The 27,580-nt window shown below is 38.7% G+C and overlaps 1 protein-coding gene across 1 annotated transcript in view; it reads right to left on the bottom strand.

Moving 5' to 3' along the window:
* Nucleotides 1–27,580, bottom strand: part of LOC122433542 (phospholipid-transporting ATPase ABCA3-like) — a 273,275-nt gene that overhangs the window by 234,219 nt on the left and 11,476 nt on the right. The window contains exons 2-3 of the mRNA XM_043456580.1: nucleotides 13,973–14,059; nucleotides 13,372–13,627 (exon numbers count right to left, since the gene is read on the bottom strand). Of these exons, the coding sequence (XP_043312515.1) occupies nucleotides 13,372–13,627; nucleotides 13,973–14,032 (316 nt within the window). The 5' untranslated portion in view covers nucleotides 14,033–14,059. The remainder of the gene's footprint in view (nucleotides 1–13,371; nucleotides 13,628–13,972; nucleotides 14,060–27,580) is intronic.

Raw genomic sequence — 27,580 nt, 5'->3', positions numbered from 1 at the left:
CCATGAATCAAGGTAAATCAGATGATGTCAAGGAAGAGATGGCAAGAGTGAACATCGACATTTTAGGAAATCAGTGAAAAAAAAATGGACAGTAGTCAATTAATTTGATTCAGATAATCATTATTCCTAATTGTGGGTAAGAATCCCTTAGAAGAAAGGGAGTAGCTCTCACAGTCAACAAAAGAGGGTGCAATCTCAGAAAGGACAGAATGATCTCGGTTAGTTCCCAAGACAAACTTTTCAACCTCACAGTAGTCCAAGTCTATGTCCAACCAATAATGCCAAAGAAGCTGAAGTTAAACAGTTCTATTAAGACCAACAAGATGTTCTAGAACTAACAAGAAAAAAAGATGGCCTTTCCCTCACAGGGGACTAGAATACAAAGTAAGAAGTAAAGAGATACCTGGGGTAACAGACAAGTTTGGCCTTGGAGTACAAAATGAAGCAGGGCAAAGGCTAACAGAGTTTTCTGAGATAACACACTGGTCATCGCAAACGCTCTCTTCCAAAAACACAAGAGACGACTCTACACATAGACATCATGAGATGGTCAAAACTGAAATCATATTGATTATATTCTTTGCACGCAAATATGGAGAAGATTTATACAGTCATCAGAAACAAGACCTTGAGATGAATGTGCCTCAAATCATGGGCTCCTTACTGCAAAATTCAGGCTTAACTTGAGGAAAGTATGGAAAAACATTAGGCCATTCAGGTATGACCTAAATCAAATCCCTTATGATTATACAGTGGAAGTGACAAATACATTCAAGGGATTAGGTCTGGTAGATAGAGTGCTTGAAGAACTATGGAAGGAGGTTCATAACATTGTACATGAGGTGGTGATCAAAACCATCCCAAAGAAGAAGAAATTCAAGAAGGCAAAGTGGTTGTCTGAGGAGGCCTTAAAAATAGCTGAGAAAAGAATAAAAATGAAAAGAGAGGAGGAAAAAAGTGCATAACTGAATGCAGCATTGCAGAGAATAGCAAGGAGAGATAAGATAGCCTTCTTAAGTGATCGGTGTAAAGAAATAAAGGAAAACAACAGAATGGGAAAGACTAAAGTTCTCTTCAAGAAAATTGGAGATACCAAAGGAATATTTCATGCAAAGATGGGCACAATAAAGGACATAAATGGCAAGGGCCTAAGAGAAGAAGAAGAGATTGAGAAAAGTTGGCAAGAATACACAGAAGAACTATGTAAAAAAAGGTCATAATGACCTGGAAAACCACAATGGTGTGCTCACTCACCAAGAGTCAGACACCCTGGAATGTGAAGTCAAGTGGGTCTTAGGAAGAATTACTATGAACAAAGCTAGTGGAGGTGATAGAATTACAGCTGAGCTATTTCAAATTCTAAAAGATGATGCAGGTAAGTTCTGCACTCAATATGCCAGCAAAGTTGGGAAACTCAGCAGTGGCCACAGGACTGAAAAAGGTCAGTTTTCATTCTAATTCCAAAGGCACCCAATGCCAAAGAATGTTCAAACTACCACACAATAATGCTCATGTTACATGCTCTCAAGGTAATGCTCAAAATCCTTCAAGCCAGGCTTCAACAGTATGTAGGCAGAGAACTTCCAGATGTACAAGCTGGATTTAGAAAAGGAAGAGAAATCAGAGATCAAATTGCCATTATTCATTGGATAATAGAAAAGCAAAGGAATTCTAGAAGAACATCTACCTGTGCTTCACTGACAACACCAAAGCCTTTGACTGTGTGGATCACAACAAACTGGAAAGTTCTTATGGGGGTGGGAATACTGGACCACCTTATCTGCCTCCTGAGAAACCTGTATGCAGGTCAAGAAGAAACAGTTAGAACCGAATATGGAACAATGGATTGGTTCAAGATTGAGAAAGCAGTAAATCCAGGCTATAGAATATCACTCTGCTTATATAACTTACACAGAGTACATCATGCAAAACGCCAGGCTCAATGAAGCACAGGCTGGGATCAAGATTGCCAGGAGAAATATCAATAACCTCAGATATGCAGATGACACCACCCTTATGGCAGAAAGTGAAGAGGAACTAAAGAGCTTCTTGATGAGGGTGAAAGAGGAGAGTGAAAAAGTTGGCTTAAAACTCAGCATTCAAAGACTAAGATCATGGCATCTGATCCCATCACTTCATGGCAAATAGATGGGGAAACAGTGGAAACAGTGGCAGACTTTATTTTTGGGGGCTCCAAAATCACTGCAGATGGTGACTGCTGCCATGGAATTAAAAGATGCTTGCTCCTTGGAAGAAAAGATAGATCAATGGAACAGAATAGAAAGCCCAGAGATAAATCCACGAACCTATGGACACCTTATCTTTGACAAAGGAGGCAAGGATATACAATGGAAAAAAGACAACCTCTTTAACAAGTGGTGCTGGGAAAACTGGTCAACCACTTGCAAAAGAATGAAACTAGAACACTTTCTAACACCATACACAAAAATAAACTCAAAATGGATTAAAGATCTAAATGTAAGACCAGAAACTATAAAACTCCTAGAGGAGAACATAGGCAAAACACTCTCCGACATAAATCACAGCAAGATCCTCTATGACCCACCTCCCAGAATATTGGAAATAAAAGCAAAACTAAACAAATGGGACCTAATGAAACTTAAAAGCTTTTGCACTACAAAGGAAACTATAAGCAAGGTGAAAAGACAGCCCTCAGATTGGGAGAAAATAATAGCAAATGAAGAAACAGACAAAGGATTAATCTCAAAAATATACAAGCAACTCCTGAAGCTCAATTCCAGAAAAATAAATGACCCAATCAAAAAATGGGCCAAAGAACTAAACAGACATTTCTCCAAAGAAGACATACAGATGGCTAACAAACACATGAAAAGATGCTCAACATCACTCATTATCAGAGAAATGCAAATCAAAACCACAATGAGGTACCATTACACGCCAGTCAGGATGGCTGCTATCCAAAAGTCTACAAGCAATAAATGCTGGAGAGGGTGTGGAGAAAAGGGAACCCTCTTACACTGTTGGTGGGAATGCAAACTAGTACAGCCACTATGGAGAACAGTGTGGAGATTTCTTAAAAAACTGGAAATAGAACTGCCATATGACCCAGCAATCCCACTTCTGGGCATACACACTGAGGAAACCAGATCTGAAAGAGACACGTGCACCCCAATGTTCATCGCAGCACTGTTTATAATAGCCAGGACATGGAAGCAACCTAGATGCCCATCAGCAGATGAATGGATAAGGAAGCTGTGGTACATATACACCATGGAATATTACTCAGCCATTAAAAAGAATTCATTTGAATCAGTCCTAATGAGATGGATGAAACTGGAGCCCATTATACAGAGTGAAGTAAGCCAGAAAGATAAAGAACATTACAGCATACTAACACATATATATGGAATTTAGAAAGATGGTAACGATAACCCTATATGCAAAACAGAAAAAGAGACACAGAAATACAGAACAGACTTTTGAACTCTGTGGGAAAAGGTGAGGGTGGGATGTTTCGAAAGAACAGCATGTATACTATCTATGGTGAAACAGATCACCAGCCCAGGTTGGATGCATGAGACAAGTGCTCGGGCCTGGTGCACTGGGAAGACCCAGAGGAATCGGATGGAGAGAGAGGTGGGAGGGGGGATCGGGATGGGGAATACGTGTAACTCTATGGCTGATTCATATCAATGTATGACAAAACCCCCCCAAAAAAATAAATAAATAAATAAAAGAAAAGGAAAAAAAAAAAAGAAAAGCTATGACAAACCTAGACAGCATATTAAAAAGCAGAGACATTACTTTGCCAACAAAGGTTCTTCTAGTCAAAGCTACGGTTTTTCCAGAGTCATGTATGGATGTGAGAGTTGGACCATAATGAAAGCTAAGCACCAAAGAATTGATGCTTTTGAACTGTGGTGTTGGAAAAGATTCATGAGAGTCCCTTGGACTGCAAGGAGATCCAACCAGTCCATCCTAAAGGAAATCAACCGTGAATATTCATTGGAAGGATTGATGCTGAAGCTCCAATACTTTGGCCACCTGATGGGAAGAACTATCTCATTGGAAAAGACCCTGATGCTTGATTGAAGATTGAAGGCGGGAGGAGAAGGGGACGACAGAGGACAAGTTGGTTGGATGGCATCACCAACTCCATGGACGTGAGTCTGAGCAAGCTCCAGGAGTTGGTGATAGAGAAGCCTGGTGTGCCACAGTTCAGGGGGTTGCAGAGTTGGACATGACTGACCAAATGAACTGACTGACATCATGCAAAATGCCAGGCTGGATGGATTACAAGCTGGAACCAAGATCGCTGGGAAAAATACCAACAGCTTCAGATATGCAGATGATACCACTTTAATGGCTGAAAGCAAAGAGGAACTAAAGCTTCCTGAGGAAGGTGAAAGAGGGGAGTGAAAAAGCTGGCTTAAAACTCAACATTCAAAAAACTACCATCTTGGCATCCGATTCCATTACTTCATGGCAAATAGGTGGGGGAAAAGATTAAGCAGTGATGGATTTTATTTTGAGGGGCTCCAAAATCACTGTGGATGGTGACTGCAGCCATGAAATTAAAAGATGCTTGCTCCTTAGAAGGAAAGCTATGAAAAACCTATACAGCATATTAAAAAGAAGAGACATCACTTTGCTGACAAATGGCTATACACAGTCAAAGCTATGATTTTTCCAATAATCATGTAGGGATGTGCGAGTTGGAACATAAAGAAGACTGTGTGCTGAAGAATTGATGCTTTTGAACTGTGGTGCTGGAGAAGACTCTTGAGGGTCCTTAAGACTGAAAGGAGATCAAGCCCAGTCAATCCTACAGTAAATCAACCCTGGATTTTCATTGGAATGACTGATGCTGAAGCTGAAGCTCCAATACTTTGGCCCCCTGATGTGAAGTGCTGATTCACTGGAAAAGACCCTGATACTGGAAAGATTGAGAGCAGGCAGAAAATGGGACAACAGAGGATGATATGGTTGGGTGGCATCACCACTTCAATGGATAGGAGTTTGAGAAAACTCGGGGAAATAGTGAAGGACAGGGAAACCTGGCATGCTGCAGTCCATGGGGTTGCAAAGAGTCAGTGGCAACTTAGCAACTGAACAACATCAATGTAAAAAAGACATTTATTAAAGTCTTTGATAGCCTCTATATCAAGAAACATAAGTAGCATGCTAAGAAATAAGTTTTTAAAAATTTATACCCATATTCAAGGATTTAAAGAAAGCCACATTGTGAAAACGTAAAAATTGACATATAGAGCCAATGCAACTCTGATAAAATTCCAAACAGAATTTTTATGTAATGTTAGAAGCTGATTCTTAAACTCGTATAGAAATACAAGGGTGAAGAACAAGGTGAGAAGGCTTCCCCTACAGGTTATCAGAACATGATAAAATTATAGTGATTAAGATAGAATCAGACTGACACTGGATATACAAATAGACCAATAGAACTCATAAGTACATACATGAATATACAGAAAATTAATTTATGATAAAAGTGGAAATACAGAGTAGTAGGTAAAGAGTGGTCTTTTCCATTAAAAAGTAAGAAGTCAAATGAATATCCAAATGGGAATAAATGAAATCTCCTATCATTCAAAAAAAAAAAAAAAGTTCCTTATATATTGTAGATACCTAAGCAAAACAAAAAAATCCCTGCAATACCCATGTCAGGGAGGGTAAGTTTTCCAAACAGAACACAAAAAACAATAAACTCAAAGGAAAAGATTGATATATCAGGCTTTTTAAAATTAAGAATTGCTATAAGGTGGCACCAGTGGTAAAGAACTGGCCTGCCAATGCAGGAGACATAAGAGATGTAGGTTTGATCTCTGGGTCAGAAAGATTCCCTGGAGGAGGGCATGGCAACTCAATCCAGTATTCCCAATCCAGTCCTAAATATTCATTGGAAGCACTGATGCTGAAGCTGAAACTCCAATACTTTGGCCACCTGATGCGAAGAACTGACTCATTGGAAAAGACCCTGATGCTGGGAAAGATTGAAGGCAGAAGGAGAAGGGGAGGACAGAGGATGAGACCGTTGGATGGCATCACCAACGTGATGGACATGAGTTTGAACAAGCTCTGGGAGCTGGTGATAGACAGGAAAGGCTGGCATGCTGCAGTCCATAGGATTGCAAAGAGCTGGACAAGATTGGAGAAGCTGAACTAAACTGAATTGATTCTTTTCCATTATTGTATATCACAGTACACTGAGTATGTTTTCCTGAGCTATATGGCAGGTCCTTATTCATTATACATTCTGTATATACTAGTTTGCATCTGCTAATCCCCAATTCCCAACCCTTCCATCCTCCGCCCTCCTCCCCCTTGGCAATGACAAGTTCATTCTCTGTTTGTGAGTCTGGGTTTCATAGATATATTTCTTTGTGTTGTGTTTTAGATTCCACATGTTATAGCATATGGTATTTGTCTTTCTCTCTCTAACTTACTTCTCTTAGTATGATGAGGTCTAAGTCCACCCATGTTGCTTCAAATGACATTATTTCATTCTTTTTTAAGACTGAGTAATTTTGCATTATATATGTATATATACAATGACATATGGATAGATCCCATGGAGAAGGAAATGACAAACCACCCCAGTATTCTTGCCTGGAGCATCCTGTGGACAGAGGAGTCTGGCAGGCTACAGTCTATGAGATCACAAGAGTCGGAAAAGACTGAGTGACTAAGCACACAGCAGCATATATTTATTGCTGTTTTAAGCCTTGTTTTCTCATTGATTTTATATTTCTTCTAATATCTTTCTCTTTTGTTTTTCCTTTTATGCTTTGGTGATTTTCTTTTGTATTAGGCTTACATTCTCTTCTTTTTTGTTTTTATGAACCTATTGTATGCTTTTGATTTGTGGTTAAGGGTAATTTTTTCAAGTATATTAAACCTTTCCTACATCTACTTTCTTTAGACTGGTAGTCACATAGGCGTAAAGATATTCTAGGGGGAAAAAAATCTACATTTTCTTACTCTCTTCCCCCACATTTTATGATTCTGATATCCTCTTTTACATCTTCATGTCCATCCTTTTGCTGTTCCTATGGTTATTTTTGTTCATTATTGCTTCTATAGAAATGTTTTGATTTTTTTTTTTTAATTTTTTTATTAGTTGGAGGCTAATTACTTCACAACATTTCAGTGGGTTTTGTCATACATTGATATGAATCAGCCACAGATTTACACTTATTCGCCATCCCGATCCCCCCTCCCATCTCCCTCTCCACCCGATTCCTCTGGGTCTTCCCAGTGTACCAGGCCCGAGCACTTGTCTCATGCATCCCACCTGGGCTGGTGATCTGTTTCACCATAGATAGTATACATGCTGTTCTTTTGAAGCATCCCACCCTCACCTTCTCCCAGAGAGTTCAAAAGTCTGTTCTGTATTTCTGTGTCTCTTTTTCTGTTTTGCATATAGGGTTATCGTTACCATCTTTCTAAATTCCATATATATGTGTTAGTATGCTGTAATGTTCTTTATCTTTCTGGCTTACTTCACTCTGTATAAGGGGCTCCAGTTTCATCCATCTCATTAGGACTGGTTCAAATGAATTCTTTTTGACGGCTGAGTAATATTCCATGGTGTATATGTACCACAGCTTCCTTATCCATTCATCTGCTGATGGGCATCTAGGTTGCTTCCATGTCCTGGCTATTATAAACAGTGCTGCGATGAACATTGGGGTGCACGTGTCTCTTTCAGATCTGGTTTCCTCAGTGTGTATGCCCAGAAGTGGGATTGCTGGGTCATATGGCAGTTCTATTTCCAGTTTTTTAAGAAATCTCCACACTGTTCTCCATAGTGGCTGTACTAGTTTGCATTCCCACCAACAGTGTAAGAGGGTTCCCTTTTCTCCACACCCTCTCCAGCATTTATTGCTTGTAGACTTTTGGATAGCAGCCATCCTGACTGGCGTGTAATGGTACCTCATTGTGGTTTTGATTTGCATTTCTCTGATAATGAGTGATGTTGAGCATCTTTTCATGTGTTTGTTAGCCATCTGTATGTCTTCTTTGGAGAAATGTCTGTTTAGTTCTTTGGCCCATTTTTTGATTGGGTCATTTATTTTTCTGGAATTGAGCTGCAGGAGTTGCTTGTATATTTTTGAGATTAATCCTTTGTCTGTTTCTTCATTTGCTATTATTTTCTCCCAATCTGAGGGCTGTCTTTTCACCTTACTTATAGTTTCCTTTGTAGTGCAAAAGCTTTTAAGTTTCATTAGGTCCCATTTGTTTATTTTTGCTTTTATTTCCAATATTCTGGGAGGTGGGTCATAGAGGATCTTGCTGTGATTTATGTCGGAGAGTGTTTTGCCTATGTTCTCCTCTAGGAGTTTTATAGTTTCTGGTCTTACATTTAGATCTTTAATCCATTTTGAGTTTATTTTTGTGTATGGTGTTAGAAAGTGTTCTAGTTTCATTCTTTTACAAGTGGTTGACCAGTTTTCCCAGCACCACTTGTTAAAGAGGTTGTCTTTTTTCCATTGTATATCCTTGCCTCCTTTGTCAAAGATAAGGTGTCCATAGGTTCGTGGATTTATCTCTGGGCTTTCTATTCTGTTCCATTGGTCTATATTTCTGTCTTTGTGCCAGTACCACACTGTCTTGATGACTGTGGCTTTGTAGTAGAGTCTGAAGTCAGGCAGGTTGATTCCTCCAGTTCCATTCTTCTTTCTCAAGATTATGTTTTGATTTTTAAATCTACATACTGGCTTATTTCACGGCTTCCCTGGTAGTTCAGATGGTACAGAATTCGCCTGCAAAGCAGAGACCTGGGTTCAGTCCTTGGGTTGGGAAGACCTCCTGGAGAAGGAAATGGTAACTCACTCCAGTATTCTTGCCTGGAGAATTCCGTGGACAGAGGAGCCTGGCAGGCTATATCCACGGGGTTGCAAAGAATCAGACACAACTGAACAACTAACACTTTCACTATGTACTGGCTTATTTAAGTGATTTGCTTTCCAATTATGATTTCCTATTTCCTATAGATTTTTATTTCTTTTTTATTTAGAGAAGACTAAATAAAAAATAAACCTTCCTTCTTTAGGTTTGGGAAGCTTTCAGCCATAATTTCTTCAAATATATTTTCAATCCTCTTTTTCTTTTTCTTCTGTGGTTCCTATTATGTGTAGATTGGCACGCTATATACTATCCCATAAGTCTCTTGTAATATTTTCATTCTTTTCAAAATTTGACTTTTTGTCTGCTGTTCTGACTGGGTGATTTCCATTATTGTATCTTCCGGATCACTTATGCATTCTTCTGCATTATTTATTCTGCTATTCATTGCCTTTAGCTCAGCTTTCATCTTGGCGAATGAGTTGTCTAATTTTTCTTGTGTCCTTTTTATAGTTTCTATTTCCTTTTTACAGTAATCTGCATTTCTATCAATAATTTTTCTTAATTCCTTCAGAGTTTTTATTATCTCCTTTTTGAACTCAGTGTCTATTAGACTAGAGAGGTCTATTGTTTTAAAAGAGGTCTATTGTTCTTCCTTTCAGAGGAGTTCTCTTGATCTTTCAACTGGGAGTGGGTCCTCTGCCTCTTCATTTTACTTATACTTCTCTTGCTCAATGAGTTTAGGAGAAACAATTAAGTCCTGTGGTCTTAGAGGGCTATTTTTATGTGGGAGTCTCTCGGCATAACCTGTGTGGATTTAACCATTTTTGGTGTGAGAATCATTTGGTGTAGCTGTCTGCCACCTCTTTCTTCAGTGTGTGCTGGCCAGTATCCTCCTGGTAGAAAGTGTGACTGACATTGTGGTGACTAGAGACTACGCTGGATACTGACCAGGTTATCTTCTTTTTTTTTATCTCCCCCATTTACTTTTATTAGTTGGAGGCTGATTACTTTATAATATTGTAGTGGTTTTTGTCATACATTGACATGAATCAGCCATGGATTTACATGTATTCCCCATCCCAATCCCCCCTCCCACCTCCCTCTCCACCTGATCCCTCTGGGTCTTCCCAGTGCACCAGCCCCGAGCACTTGTCTCATGCATCCAGCCTGGGCTGGTGATCTGTTTCACTCTAGATAATATATATGTTTCGATGCTGTTCTCTCGAAACATCCTACCCTCGCCTTCTCCCACAGAGTCCAAAATTCTGTTCTGTACATCTGTGTCTCTTTTTCTGTTTTGCATATAGGGTTATTGTTACCATCTTTCTAAATCCCATATATATGCGTTAGTATACTGTATTGGTCTTTATCTTTCTGGCTTACTTCACTCTGTATAATGGGCTCCAGTTTCATCCATCTCATTAGAACTGATTCAAATGAATTCTTTTTAATGGCTGAGTAATATTCCATGGTGTATACGTACCACAGCTTCCTTATTCATTCATCTGCTGATGGGCATCTAGGTTGCTTCTATGTCCTGGCTATAATAAACAGTGCTGCAATGAACACTGGGGTGCACGTGTCTCTTTCAGATCTGGTTTCCTTGGTGTGTATGCCCAGAAGTGGGATTGCTGGGTCATATGGCAGTTCTAATTCCAGTTTTTTAAGAAATCTCCACACTGTTCTCCATAGTGGCTGTACTAGTTTGCACTCCCACCAACAGTGTACGAGGGTTCCCTTTTCTCTTCTTTTACTCTGTGGTTGTCACTGCCCTGTCAAGGCTGGTTCTGTCCCCTAGTTGTTGGAGTAGAAGCCCCCAGATTCATTTCTGAGCTGTTTCTGCAGTATGAGGTATGCTGGATTAGGGCTCTCCCACTAGGATAGAACCACTGAGTATTCTGCCAGGGCCGTTCACTAGATGAACACACTCTGTTGTGTCACCGGTCACCCACTGTGTGGGCTCACAAAGTAAACTGTTTCTGGCACTGCCCTTGGCCCCATCTCAACCTTGGGAATGCTGGCAATCGGCCCTGGTGTCCCTCACATGTTGTTTTCACAAGGCCATCAATGCAGATACGCTGAAGGCAGATACGCTGCAGTTCTAAGACTACAGTGGTCATGCACCTAGACCTGCTTGTGGGAGCTATGCAGCCAGCCCAGACTATCCTGCCCCTGCCCCTATATGTATGTGCCCACAAATACACAGCTGCTAAGGCCAGACCCATCCTATCCATAGGAGCACCCATTGTCCACTCAGATGTCCTATAGCTGCTGAGTTTACAAACTGGTGATGGACAGATATGTAAATCTGAGACTTGCACAGCTTTGGGGAGAGATTTCAGCCTTGCTTCCTAGGTCCCACTGTCCCTGCAGCTCAGCTGTGGTTTCAGCCTTGCCTCTGCAGTGGGTAAACCACTGAAGTCTGTTCCCAGAGCCTGCCGAGGAGGTGGCTGGGGTGTGGGAGCCCAGCGCCCATAAAGACTAGGGCCAGTACGTGGAGAAAGAAGCTGTAATGGCAACTCTACCCCTTCCTTCAAGTGCCACTTAACAATGGCTTGTTGACCAGGCTTCTATAGTAGGCCCAGACTTTTTCCTCAAACACCCCTGGTTGCTGCCTTACCACACTCCAGCCCCTTTTGGCTGTCTCTGTGCATCCAATAGAAATCCTCTCCCTGAGTCTGTCCTCTAAACACCATGTTCAGCACCCAGCCCTTGTCTGTACCATGGACATGTGTCCCAAGCTGAAGAATTCAGGACAATGTCACAACCCATCTGTTCAGGTCTCTCTCTGCTCTGCCCACCTACCACAAGCTGGTTCTGGTGCTCTCCTCTGAGACTCTGATGCTCCCTTTCTGCCCCAGCTAATCTCCCCACCAGTGAGGGGGCGTCCCTTGGTATGAGAATCTTTCCTGTTTTTCAGCCACCTATCAGGAGCACAGGTCCTTCATTGCTGCATGTGGGCATTCTCTAGTTGTGGTGAGCAGGAGCTACTTTCTAGTTGTAATGTGTGGGCTTCTCTTGTTGCAGTGGCTCCTCTTATTGTGGAGCATGGGCTCAAGGGTACGTGGACTTCAGTAGTTGCAGTGCATGAGCTCAGTAGTTGTGGCTTGCAGGCTCTAGGGTGTGAGGGCTGAGTAGTTGCGGCACATAGGCCTAGTTGCCCCACAGCATATGATATCTTCCCAAACCAGGGATCAAACCCATGTTGCCTGCATTGGCAGGCAAATTCTTAACCACTGGACTACCAGGGAAGTCCAGTAGGTGTATTTTTAATGTATCTGTGGCATGAGGTGAGCTCCATGTCCTTCTACTCCACCATCTTGATTGGAGCCCCTAGTAAGGTGTTTTTCTTAAGTTAAAATTCTTCAGAATAGCAGTAAAAACTGAATGTGGAAGTTTTCCAAATAAAGATTTCTACATCTATCTCCTTATAGTCATTAGGCTATTTTGCTAAGGAGTTATTTCAACTGAAAATAAAAGAATGTATCAGAAATAATCAGGAGGAGGAAAGTTTCTCAGCTTCCTTTCCTTTAAGTTAGCAGTTTATAATGAGACATGTATTAAGCTATGCCACCATGTACCTTCAACTCATCAGATCTCTATTCCAGTCTTCAGCAACACTCTCTCATGATGGCCTCAATGTGACTGAATGACAATTTGTCTTAAACTTTTTCACTGACAGACCCATAATAGGAAAAGATAAGAAGTAGCAATCCGTTCTCTGTCCTCTACCTCCACAAACAGGGGTACTTGAAAGGTAAATTAAACCAGCCCATAATAAGCACTGAAGTTCTTTGGAGAGTCATGGTTTATATTTTAAAAATTGATGGGAATTTCACATTAAGTTACATAAATATAACACTTTAATTTTTAAAGATGGTCACTTAGATGACAAAGTATATAGCATCTACCCTTCCCCCCATCTCAAAACCTTTAAAATGAAAAAAAAATGTATAATTTTAAAAACATATAACAGGATAAATCCATGAACACACATATGTAAAAGCATGAGACAAGACTGGATGTATTCTTATCAAATTTCTGACTGTGGGGGACAAAGAAGAGAAATTGGGTGCAGAGTAAGGAGAGTGTAAGGACATAAGAATTATATAAATTTTCTATAATTCTACATTGTTTTAATTCTCTCTGTAAACAATCCTATATCACACTTAAGTAATGTATTTTACAAAATGTAAAATCAGTGACCTCAAGTAAAGTTTATGCATCCAGGAAAAAACTACCAAATTCATTGTGAGGCTTTGTGTCCTTTTGACATACTCAGTAATTTACCCTAATTTAAGAAGTACCATCAGAGACAAAGAAGATTTCGAATTATGTAACTTGTCATCTAATTCTAAATAGTATATTTTGTTTAGGTGTTTTTGATATTTTTTGACAAAGTTCATAACATTATATTTGAGATTAATGTACAAGTTATAAGGGTCACTGAAACATGACTTCTGTACAACAAATTATTAATTATTCTACAAAAATATTTTAAACATCACGATTTCTAACCTTTAAGGTTGGCATTTAAATCGTCTTTCACTTTCTCGGTAATACTTTTTGCCACATCACTTCCAGAAGGCACGTAAACCAATTCATATTCATTTTTCTTATCAGTAAGGTAAGTGGGAAGTTCATCCAAGGGAAGAGGCGGGAAAAAAGTACGTTGTTTAAATTCCCTTTTGGTTGCTTTGCGTAGAGCCAAAATCATTGCACAGAACAGCGTTGTCATGATAATTTCCACAATTAAAGAACCCATCTTCCGTTTCTACAAGAGAAACAAAATTATACTAATTAACTTTAGAGTATTACATGTGTGTATGTGTGTATTTACACTCATGTACATACATGTATACAATACATATATATATCATCCAACTTCATTCTATTAAATGAATGGTTCTCTGGAATGTCTTTTTCACCCTTTTCTCATTTCACTATTGATTTTATTGGTTTGCCCTATTGATGCTCTTCAGATTTAGAAATCTACCTTCAGTCATGGAACAAAAGGGGGGAAATACCCATAAACTGAAATGAAATGAAGGAATTATTAAATTTTTCTTTTCAAATTCATTAGCCTTTACAGCCATTTCTCAAAGATACCTCCACTTACCTTTAATATGAAATTTTTCCAGAGGAGGACGGCAAACTGGTTAAGCCACAAGGTATCCATTTTACCACAAAGAATGAAAGTCCAACACTAAAAAAGAAGAAATTTTTAAAATTTAGATTACCTGCCAAAATGTTAAGTTTAGTCAAGTAAAATGATTACTTCACTGTTCTACTCTTTTCATCAATCTTGAAAGATAATCTTTTAAAAAGCTTGCAATAAATACTTGTCTGTTCTTGTTTTATATTAATTCATTAAATTCACACCTAATGATCTTCTAATATGTGTGAAAATATTAGACAATTCATCAATCTTGAAAGATAATCTTTTAAAAAGCTTGCAATAAATACTTGTCTGTTCTTGTTTTATATTAATTCATTAAATTCACACCTAATGATCTTCTAATATGTGTGAAAATATTAGACAATAGAGATGCAAAGATCAGTAAGTTGCAACTCCATGTTCACAAAGAAAAATGTAAACTGTAAAAGCAAAATATTAGTTATTAAAAGGAGGGGAGAATGAACTGAAAGAGTAGCATTGCTATACATACACGATTACATACAAAATAGATAGCTAGTGGGAAGCTGCGGTATAGAACAAGGAGCTCAGCTTGGTGCTCTGTAATGACCTAGAGGGGTGGGGTGGGAGGGTGGGTTTGGAGGGAGGTTCAAAAGGGAGGGGATACAGACTAAAAGTGAAGGGCTGGAAAAAAATATTTCATGCAAACGGAGACCAAAAGAAAGCAGGAGTCGCAATACCAAATAGACTTTAAAATAAAGACTGTGAAAAGAGACAAAGAAGGACACTACATAATCAGCAAAGGAGCAATCCAAGAAGAAGATATAACAATTATAAATATATATGCACCCAACATAGGAGCACTGCAATATGTAAGTCAAATGCTAATAAGTATAAAAGGGGAAACTAACAATAACACAATAATAGTGGGAGACTTTAATACCCCACTCATACCTATGGATAGATCAACTAAACAGAAAATTAACAAGGAAACACAAACTTTAAATGACACAATAGACCAGCTAGACCTAATTGATATCTATAGGACATTTCACCCCAAAACAATCAATTTCACCTTTTTCTCAAGTGCACACAGAACCTTCTCCAGAATAGAGCACATCCTGGGCCATAAATCTAGCCTTGGTAAATTCAAAAAAATTGAAATCATTCCAGTCATCTTTTCTGACCACAATGCAGTAAGATTAGATCTCCATTACAGGGGAAAAAACTATTAAAAATTCAAACATATGGAGGCTAAATAACATGCTTCTGAATAACCAACAAATCATAGAAGAAATCAAAAAAGAAATAAAAATATGCATAGAAACAAATGAAAATGAAAACACAACAACCGAAAAACCTATGGGACACTGTAAAAGCAGTGCTAAGGGGAAGGTTCATAGCAATACAGGTATACCTCAAGAAACAAGAAAAAAGTCAAATAAATAAACTAACTCTACACCTAAAGCAACCAGAGAAGGAAGAAATGAAGAACCCCAGGGTTAGTAGAAGGAAAGAAATCTTAAAAATTAGGGCAGAAATAAATGCAAAAGAAACTAAAGAGACCATAGCAAAAATCAACAAAGCTAAAAGCTGTTTTTTTGAAAAGATAAGCAAAATTGACAAACTGTTAGCCAGACTCATTAAGAAACAAAGGGAGAAGAACCAAATTAACAAAATTAGAAATGAAAATGGAGAGATCACAACAGACAACACTGAAATACAAAGGATCATAAGAGACTACTACCAGCAGCTCTCTGCCAATAAAATGGACAACTTGGAAGAAATGGACAAATTCTTAGAAAACTATAACTTTCCAAAACTGAACCAGGAAGAAATAGAAGATATTAACAGAACCCATCACATGCACAGAAATCGAAACTGTAATCAGAAATCTTCCAGCAAACAAAAGCCCAGGACCAGATGGCTTCACAGCTGAATTCTACCAAAAATTTAGAGAAGAGCTAACACCTATCTTACTCAAACTCTTCCAGAAAATTGCAGAAGAAGAAGGTAATCTTCCAAACTCATTCTATGAGGCCACTATCACCCTAATTCCAAAACCAAACAAAGATGCCACAAAAAAAGAAAACTACAGGCCAATATCACTGATGGACATAGATGCCAAAATCCTTAACAAAATTCTAGCAAACAGAATCCAACAACATATTAAAAAGATCATACATCATGACCAGTGGGCTTTATCCCAGGAATGTAAGGATTCTTTAATATCTGCAAATCAATCAATGTAATACACCACATTAACAAATTGAAAGATAAAAACCATATGATTATCTCAATAGATGCAGAAAAAGCCTTTGACAAAATTCAACATCCATTTATCATAAAAAAAAAAAAAAACCTCTCCAGAAAGCAGGAAAAGAAGGAACAAACCTCAACATAATAAAAGCTATATATGACAAACCCACAGCAAGCATTACCTTCAATGGTGAAAAATTAAAGCATTTCCCCTAAAATCAGGAACAAGACAAGGGTGCCCACTCTCACCACTACTATTCAACATAGTTTTGGAAGTTTTGGCGACAGCAATCAGAGCAGAAAAAGAAGTAAAAGGAATCCAGATAGGAAAAGAAGAAGTGAAACTCTCACTGTTTGCAGATGACATGATCCTCTACATAGAAAACCCTAAAGCCTCTACCAGAAAATTACTAGAGTTAATCAGTGAATATAGTAAAGTTGCAGGATACAAAATTAACACAGAGAAATCCCTTGCATTCCTATACACTAACAATGAGAAAACAGAAAGAGAAATTAAGGAAACAATACCATTCACCATTGCAACAAAAAGAATAAAATACTTAGGAGTATACCTACCTAACACATATATATGGAATTTAGAAAGATGGTAATGATAACCCTATATGCAAAACAGAAAAAGAGACACAGAAGTACAGAACAGACTTTTGAACTCTGTGGGAGAAGGTGAGGGTGGGATGTTTCGAAAGAACAGCATGTATATTATCTATGGTGAAACAGATCACCAGCCCAGGTGGGATGCATGAGACAAGTGCTCGGGCCTGGTGCACCGGGAAGACCCAGAGGAACTGGGTGGAGAGGGAGGTGGGAGGGGGGATCGGGATGGGGAATACGTGTAACTCTGTGGCTGATTCATATCAATGTATGACAAAACCCACTGAAATGTTGTGAAGTAATTAGCCTCCAACTAATAAAAAATAAAAAACATTTAGAAACAAAAGACTTATACATAAAAAACTATAAAACACTGATGAAAGAAATCAAAGAGGACACAAATAGATGGAGAAATATACCACGTTATGGATTGGAAGAATCAATATTGTGAAATATGTCTCTGACATAAATCATAGCAACATCCTCTATGACCCACCTCCCAGAATATTGGAAATAAAAGCAAAAATAAACAAATGGGACCTAATTAAACTTAACAGCTTTTGCACAACGAAGGAAACTATAAGCAATAGTTTTGGATACAATCTCAAAAACGACAGAATGATCTCTGTTTCCAAGGCAAACCATTCAATATCACGGTATCCCAAGTCTATGCCCCAACCAGTAATGCTGAAGAAGCTGAAGTCGAACAGTTCTATGAAGACTTACAAGATCTTCTAGAACTAACACTCAAAAATGATGTCCTTTTCATTATAGGGGACTGGAATGCAAAAGTAGGAAGTCAAGAAACACCTGGAGTAACAGGCAAATTTGGCCTTGGAGTACAGAATGAAGCAGGGCAAAGGCTAAGAGTTTTGCCAAGAGAATGCACTGGTCATAGCAAACGCCCTCTTCCAACAACACAAGAGAAGACTCTACACATGGACAACACCAGATGGTCAACACCAAAATCAGATTGACTACATTATTTGCAGCCAAAGATGGAGAAGTTCTATACAATCAAGAAAACCAAGACCGGGAGCTGACTGTGGCTCAGATCATGAACTCCTTATTGCCAAATTCAAACTTAAATTGAACAAAGTAGGGAAAGCCTCTAGACCCTTCAGGCATGACCTAAATCAAATCCCTTACAATTATACAGTGGAAGTGAGAAATAGATTTAAGGGACTATATCTGATAGACAGAGTGCCTGATGAACTATGGATGGAGGTTCATGACATTGTACAGGAGACAGAGATTAAGATCATTCACAAGAAAAAGAAATGCAAAAATGCAAAATTGCTGTCTCAGGAGGCCTTACAAATAGCTGTGAAAAGAAGAGAAGCAAAAAGCAAAGGAGAAAGGGAAAGATATACCTATTTGAATGCAGAGTTCCAAAGAATAGCAAGGAGAGATAAGAAAGCCTTCCTCAGTGATCAATGCAAAGAAATAGAGGAAAACAACAGAATGGGAAAGACTAGAGATCTCTTCAAGAAAATTAGAGATATGAAGCAAACATTTCTTATGCAAAGAAGGGCTCAATAAAGGACAGAAATGGTATGGACCTAACAGAAGCAGAAGATATTAAGAAAAAGTGGCAAGAATACACAGGAGAACTATTAAAAAAAAGATCTTCACAACCCAGATAATCATGATAGTGTGATCACTCACTTAGAGCCAGACATCCTGGAATGTGAAGTCAAGTGGACCATAGGAAGCATGACTACAAATAAAGCTAGTGGAGGTGACAAAGTTCCAGTTGAGCTATTTCAAATTCTAAAAGATGATGCTGTGAAAGTGCTGCACTCAATATGCCAGCAAATTTGGAAAACACAGCAGTGGCCACAGGACTGGAAAAGGTCACTTTTCCTTCCAATCCCAAAGAAAGGCAATGCCAAAGGTTGTTCAAACTACCGCACAATTGCATTCATCTCACTAGTAAAGTAATGCTAGTAAAGTAATGCTCAAAATTCTCCAAGCCAGGCTTCAGCAATATGTGAACCGTGAACTTCCAGATGTTCAAGCTGATTTTAGAAAAGGCAGAGGAACCAGAGATCAAATTGCCAACATCTGCTGAATCATCAAAAGAGCAAGAGAGTTCCAGAAAAACATCTATTTCCTCTTGATTGACTATGCCAAAGCCTTTGACTGTGTGGAACACACCAAACTGTCAAAAATTCTGAAAGAGATGAAAATACCAGACCACCTGACCTGCCTCCAGAGAAATCTGTAGGCAGGTCAGGAAACAACAGTTAGAACTGGTAATGGAACAACACACTAGTTCCAAATAGGAAAAGCAGTATGTCAAGGCTGTATATTGTCACCCTGCTTATTCAATTTACATGCAGAGTACACCATGAGAAACGCTGGGCTGGAGGAAGCATAAGCTGAAATCAAGATTTCCAGGAGAAATATCAATAACCTCAGATATGCAGATGACACCACCCTTATGACAGAAAGTGAAGAACTAAAGAGCCTCTTGATGTAAATGAAAGAGGAGAGTGAAAAAGCTGGCTTAAAGCTCAACGTTATAAAACTAAGATCATGGCACTCAGTCCTATCACCGCATGGCAAATAGATGGGAAAACAATGGAAACAGTGGCAAGACTTTATTTTTCTGGGCTCCAAAATCACTGCAGATGGTGACTGCAGCCATGAAATTAAAAGACGCTTACTCCTTGGAAGAAAAGCTGTGACCAACCTAGACAGCATATTATAAAGCAGAGACATTACTTTGACAACAAGGTTCTGTCTAGTCAATGCTATGATTTTTCCAATGGTCATGTATGGATGTGAGAGTTGGACTGTAAAGAAAGCTGAGCGCTGAAGAATTGATGCTTTTGAACTGTGGTGTTGGAGAAGACTCTTGAGAGTCCCTTGGAGTGCAAGGAGATCAAAGTAGTCCATCGTATTCAGGAAATCAGTCCTGAATATTCATTGGACGGACTGATGCTGAAGCTGAAATTCCAACACTTTGGCCACCTGATGCAAAGAGCTGACTCATTTGAAGATACCCTGATGCTGGGAAAGACTGAAGGTGGGAGAAGGGGACAACGGAGGATGAGATGGATGGATGGCATCACTGACTCAGTGGACATGAGTTTGAGTGAACTTTGGGAGTTGGTGATGGACAAGGAGGACGTGCATGCTGCAGTCCATGGGGTCTCAAAGAGTTGGACATGACTGAGCAACTGAACTGACTTGACACGTGGAATCAAAAAATGGTACAAATAAACTTTTTTACAAAACAGAAATGATAGTCACAAATATAGAAAACAAACTTATGGTTACCATGGGGAAAAGGGAGAGGCAATAAATTGGGAGATTGGGATTGACATATACACATTACTATATGTAAAATAGGTAACCAATAAGAACCTACTGTATAGCACAGGTAACTCTTTTCAATGCTCTGCAATGACCTATATGGGGAAAGATTCTAAAAAGAGAAGATGTATATACAACTGCTTCACTTTGCTATACAGCAGAAACTTACACAACATTGCAAATCAACTACACTCCATCCAATAAAAATTAATTTTAAAAAAGAGGATAGTATAAACAACTGTGAGACAAATGTCATAATCTAGATGAAGTGACTAACTCATAGAAACCAAGGCAACTCAAGAACAAGTAGAAAATATGAATGACTTATAATAAGAGATTGAATCTGTAATCAAAAACCTGCCAGCAAAGAAAATGCTAGAGTCAGATGGCCTGAATGGAGACTTCTATTCATGTCTAAAGAATAATTTACACAAATCCTTCTGTTTGATTTTCCAAACAACAACTAATTTCTAAATTCTTTGGCACACCAACGGAGTGTCCTGTGATTCAATTCAATTTTGAAACTAATTACCTAGAGTTAGCACAGACCCTAAAGGTTAAAGGCACAGTCCAACAAGCCTACCCTCACTTCAGACTCCAGCCACAATTAGGTTTCTCAGGTTACCCACACTTCTGCCAGGCTAACCACACATTCAGGAGTTCCCGCCATACCCCCTCAAGCTCAATAATTCGCTAGACTGACTCAGAACTCAAGAAAGTGCTATACTTACAAATACAGTTTATTCCAAATAAACAGTCAGATGAATAGGTACATAGGAGAAGCAGTGGGAGACATAGTGCTTCTATGCCTTCTCTGGTATGCCAGCAAACTGATATCTTCACCAACCCAGAATCTGACTAGATTTTTTCTGAAGAAGATATTCAAATGGCCAAAAGGTACATAAAACAGTGCTAGACATCACTGCCATTGGGGAAATGCAAATCAAAACCACAATGAGCTATTATCTTACACCTGTTAGGATAACTATTATCAGTAAGACAAAAGTAAGTGTTGATGATGTGGAGATAGGGAACCTTTGTACACTGTTGGTGGGAATGTAAATTGGTTACAGCCATTACAGAAAATAGTATGAAAGTTCCTCAAAAAATTAAAATATGACTATTATATGATGCAACAATTCTACTTCCAGGCATATATCTGAAAGAAATTAAATCACTAGGTCAAAGAGATATCTGCACCCCCATGTTCATAGCTCCATTATTTACAATAGCCAAGACATGGAAACAACCAAAGTGTCCACCAATGGATGAATGAATAAGGAAAATGTGGTATGTATATATACACAGAGAGAGAGAGAAAGGAAATTTTGCCATTGTTGCAATACAAATAGATCTTGAGGGTGTTATGCTAAGTAAAATTTCAAACATAGAAAAACAAATACTTTATGATCTCATTTACATGTGAAATCTTAAAGAAAAATCTCATAGACACAGAACAGATTCATGGTTACCAGAAGCAGGGGATGGAGGTGGGGTAATTGGATGAAGGTGGTCAAAAGGGACAAACTTCCAGTAATAAATAAATACTGGGGATGTAATGTGCAACATGCTGACTAGTTAATACCACTGTATGGTATATTTGAAAGTTAACTAAGAGAGTCAATTCTATAAGTTCTTATCATAAGGAAAAAAAGTTTATAACTATGTGAAATGACGGATATTACCTAATGTTATTGTGGCGATCATTTTACAGTATATACGTATGTCAAATCTTTGTGCAATACAACTTACATAGTATTATATGTCAATTATTTCTCAACAAACCTGGAAGAAAAAAATTACTTTCTGGAAAAAAAAGATAACTATATAGCAATATCTCTTGTAGATATAAATGCAAAAACCTCTGCTAGCTAACTGAATCCAGCAGAAAATCAAAAGGACTATACCAAGTGAGATTTATTCCAGGAATACAAGGTTGTTTCTCATGTGAACATATGAAGAATAATGCACGTATCAAGAGAATGAAGAAAAATCCCACATGACCTCAAATGATACAGAAAAAGCATTTGACAAAATCCAGCATCTTTACATAATAAAAACACTCAATGAACTCAGAATAGAAGGGAATTACCTCAGTGCATCCATTGAGTACTCTAATATTGTAATGGTGGTGTCTAAATCATTTATAACTCTAGCATAATGGTTAAAAGACAAAGGTATTAAAAATAACAGCTAAAATAATTTGTTAATAGATACACAAAATAAAAAGATGTAAATTGTGACATTAAAAAAATAAAAAGTACAAAAGAGAGTATAAAAATCTAGAACTTTTTAAAAAATCTAGAACTTGTATATGTATCAAAGTTAGGTTGTTATCAGCTTAAAATTGATTGTTATAACTAAAATATGTTTTATGTAAACCTCATAATGACTGCAAAACAGAAACCTATAGTAGATACACAAGAGGTACAGAACTCAAAACATACTACTATGGAAAACTACCAAGTCACAAAGGAAAAGAGCAAGAGAGGAAGAAAAGAACAAAGAACTATAAAACAGCCAGAAAAAGCAATTAACAAAATGGAAAGATTAAATCTATTTTTACCAATAATTACTTTAAATGTAAATTGATTAAATTCTCCAATGAAAAGACAAAGAGTGGCTGAATGGATAAAAAGATTCACTTCAGCTTTAAGGACACACATAGGCTCAAATCAAGGGATAGAAAAAACATATCCCAGGCAAACAGAAGCCAAAAGAGAGCACTGGTAACTATAAGTCATTGCTATTGTGTAGTCACTAAGTTATGTCCAACTCTTTGGGACCTCATGCACTAGCCCACCAGCGTCCTCTGTCCATGGGATTTCCCAGGCAAGAATATTAGAGTGGGTTGCCATTTCCTGCTCCAGGGGATCTTCCAAACCCAGGGATTGAACCTGAGTTTCCTGCTTGGTAAGCAGATTCTTTACCACTGGAACGCTGTAAGTACATCAGATTAAATAGACTTTAAGTCCAAAAATGTAACAAGAGATGAAGAAGGTGTATATTATGATACAGGGATCAAGTAACTAAAAAGATACAACATTTATTAATATTCATGTACCCAACCTCAGAGCACCTAACTATATAAGGCAAATATTTAAAGAACTGAGGGAAGAAGCAGACAGCCATACAATAATAGTAGATTCCCGTCACCAGTCTCTAAGGCAGTGTGTATACCTGTGAAAATATCCCGCAGTCATGGAACCACACACTGACAGCTAGGGCCCACACAAATGCTTGTGGGCCCAGCTCTGGTGATATCTCCTGTCACTGGCCTGTACCACCAAACTCACCTGCAGCTGTCCCTACCAATTGTACACCTGTATTCATCTAGCCAGGTCCCCATTAAGCCTCCATTGCGAGCATGTCTGATGTGAGATCCTACAGCTACAACATGTATGCCAACAGTCAGGACCTCTGTTGTCCTTGGCCCTTGTTACTGACACTGGTTCCTGCCACTACATGTGTATCTGCAACCAGCCTCTGCCACTATATAGGCACCAGTTGGTGCACACACCACCACCAGCTCCACACAACTGCTGCTTGCCCTTGTATGTAGCCTCTAGACCTAGAGACACCACTAAGGATCCCAACAGCCCTTGTAGCCGTTGCAGATACCCTGCTCTGCTCACCAAGAACCACATAGTTGTCAATCCTATGGACTCCTGTGGCCTGACCCAAAGAGATATCATGCCCCAACCCCTGCCCTGGACCCAGAGCTGCCACATGCCCCTGCACTTGGCAGTCTGTGACACTAGATAGAGAATCACAACACACTCCCATGCACCGAAGATCTTTCATTACCAGAGTCAGTCCATAAAGTCTGCAAGAAGTGACCATTTCTTCAGTTGTGCAAACACCTACACAAGACTACCAGAGTCACAAAGGATTGGGGAATCATGACGCCACCAAAGGAACATATCAAACTTCCAGTAACTGACCACAAACAAATGGAGATAATTTAATTGTCCAACAAAGGATTCAAAATAATTATTCTAAAGATTCTCAAGAGAACACAAATAAACAATATAAGAAAATTAGGAAAACAATACAGGAATAAAATGATAGGTTCAGTATGGAGACAAAAAACAATCCCATTTACAAAAGCATCAAAAATAATAAAATATTTAAGGAATAAATATAAGGAAGTGAAAGATCTATTCATTGGAAACTCTAAGACACTAAGGAAAGAATATGAATATACAAATAAATGGAAAGCTATCCCATGTTCATAGATAAGAAAAGTTATTGTTAAAATGCTCCTACTGCCCAAAGTCATCTATATAAGAAATGCAATCTCTAGGTTTCCATAGCCAAGGGATAAGGGAGATGGAGAGTAGTTGGCAAAAGAGTACAAACTTTAGTTATAAGATGAATAAGTTTAGAGGATCTAATGTAAAACATGGTGACTATAGCTGATAATACTATACTGTATAACTGCAATTTGCAAAGAGAGTAAAATGTAAGTGTTCTTGCCAAAAAAAAGAGAGAGCAACTTTGTGAGGTGATTGATATGTTAATAACATTGAATATAGGAATTCTTTCACAAGGTATATGTAAATCATCATGATGTATACTTCTAAATAAATGAAGAATAGCAAGGAGAGATAAGAAGGACTTCTTAAATGAACAGTGAAAAGAAATAGAGGAAAACAACAGAACGGGAAAGGCTAGAGATCTCTTAAAAAAAAAAAATAGAGATAGCGCAGAAAAAATTCACGCAAGGATTGGCACAATAAAGGATATAAATGGTAAAGACCTAACAAAGCAGAAGCAATTAAGAAGCAGTGGCAAAAATACACAGAAGAACTATACAAGAAAGGTCTTCATGACTCAGATAATGATAATGGTGTGGTCACATACCTACAGCTGCACATCCTGGAGTGTGAAGTGGGCCTTAGGAAGCATTACTACAAACAAAGCTAGTGGAGGTGACAGAATTCCAGCTGAGCTATTTAATATCCTAAAAGATGATGCACTCAGCATGCCAGCAAATTTGGAAAACTCAGCAGGACTGGAAGAGGTCAGTTTTCATTTCAATCCCAAAGAAGGGCAATGCCAAAGAATGTTCAAAGTATGTACAATTGTGTTCATTTCACATGATAGCAAGGTTATGCTCAAAATCCTTCATGCTAGGCTTCAGCAGTATATGAACTGAGAACTTCCAGCTGGTTTCAGAGAGGCAGAGAAAACAAAAATCAAATTGCCAACATTTGTTGGATCATTAAGAAAGCAAGGGACTTCCAAAAAAAATCTGCTTCTGCTTCATTGACTACGCTGAAGCCTTTGACTCTGTGGATCACAACAAACTGGAAAGTACTTAAAGAGATGGGAGTGCCAGACCACCTTACTTGTCTCCTGAAAAACCAGTATGTGGGTCAAGAAGCAACATTTAGAACCAGACAAAGAATAACTAACTGGTTCCAAATTGGGAAAGGAGTACAAACAAGGCTGTATATTGTCACCCTGTTTATTTAACTCATATGCATAGTACATCATGCGCAATGCTGGGCTGGATAACTCATAAGTTGGAATCAAGATTGCCAGGAGATATGTCAACAACCTCAGATATGCAGATGATACCACTCTAAAGGCAGAAAGCAAAGAGGAACTAAAGAGCCTCTTGATGAAGGTGAAAGAGGAGAGTGAAAAAGCTGGCTTGAGACTCAACATTTTATTTACAGGGCAACAGTGGAAAAACAAACATACAGAACAGACTTATGGACATGGGGAGAGGGGAGGAGAGGGTGAGATGTGTGGAAAGAATAACACGGAAGCTTACATTACCATATGTAAAATAGATAGCCAAAGGGAATTTGCTGTGTGGCTCAGGAAACTCAAACAGGGGCTCTGTATCAACCCAGAGGGGTGGGATGGGGAGGGAGATGGGAGGGAGCTTCAAAAGAGAGGGGATGTATGTATACCTATGGCTGATTCATGTTGAAGTTTGACAGAAAACAGCAAAATTCTGTAAAGCAATTATCCTTCAATAAAAAATAAATTAATTAAGAAAAAGAAAACCTAAATATCACAGCATCTGGTCCTATCACTTCATGGCAAATGGAAGGGAAAAAAGTGGAAGCAGTGACTGACTTTATTTTCTTGGGCTGCAAAATCACTGTGGGTAGTGACTGAAGATGCTCGCTCCTTGGAAGGAAAGCTTTGACAAACCTAGAAAGCATATTAAAAAGCAGAGACAAGATTTTGCCTACAAAGTTCTGCATAATCAAAGCTATGGTTCTTCCAGTAATCATGTACAGATGTAAGAGTTGGACCACAAAAAAGGCTGAGCACTGAGGAAATGATGTTTTCAAACTGTGGTGCTGGAGAAGCCTCTTGAGAGTCCCTTGGACTACAAAAAAATCAAATCAGTCAATTCTTAAGGAAATCAACCCTGAATATTCATTGGAAGTTATGATGTGCAGCTGAAGCTCCAATACTCTGGCCACCTGATGGAAAGAGCAGACTCACTGGAATTGGAAAAGACCCTGATCTTGGGAAAAACAGAGGCAAAAGGAGATGGGGGCAGCAGAGGATGGGATGGTTGGACGGCATTACTGACTCAATGGACATGAATTTGCACAAACTCTGGGAGATAGTAGAGGACAAAGGAGTTTGGCAAGCTGCACTCCACAGGGGTACAGAGTTGTACACAACGCAGGGACTGAACAACAACAACAAAGTAAATGAAGACATCCGCCGTTCATGTTAAATTCAATATGGTTAATACGACGCACCTGCGCGCTAAGTCACTTCAGTTGTGTCCAACACTTTGCAACCCTGTGGAGCTTTCCAGGCTCCTCTGTCCATGAGATTCGCTAGGAAAGCATACTAAAGTGGGTTACCATGCCCTCTTCCAGGAGATCTTCCTGACCCAGGGATCAAACCCACATTTCTTATGTTTCCTGCATTGGCAGGTGGTTTCTTTATCACTAGCGCCATCTGCAAAGCCCATCAATATGGCAGTACTCTCCAAATTCATCTACAGAGTCATACAACACCCAACTGTCTTTTTGCAGAAATGAATACACTCATCCTAAAATTCATACAGAATTGCAGGGAACCCTGGATAAACAAAACTTTCCTTACAACAGAAGAATAAATTATGAGATCTCACATTTCTTGATTTCAATACTTTCTACAAAATGGCAATAATCAAAACAGTATGATACTGGCATAAAATAGATAAATAAATCTAATGAAATAGAATTGAGAATCCAGAAATAAACCCATGCATCTATGATCAGTTGATTTTCAACAATATATAATAGTCTTTAGAACAAACAGTGCTTAAACAACCAAATAGGCATGAGACTGGAAGACAGGAGTAAAGCCATTTTTTTAAAGGACCAAGGGAACAGCCTTGCACAAGCAGGCTTCACAGACCCCTTA

The sequence above is a fragment of the Cervus canadensis genome, chromosome 32 (genome assembly GCF_019320065.1).
Source record: "Cervus canadensis isolate Bull #8, Minnesota chromosome 32, ASM1932006v1, whole genome shotgun sequence".
Lineage (NCBI taxonomy): Eukaryota > Metazoa > Chordata > Mammalia > Artiodactyla > Cervidae > Cervus > Cervus canadensis.
The sequence above is the reverse complement of the archived record's forward strand: the minus strand, read 5'-3'. Positions and strand labels throughout refer to the sequence as shown.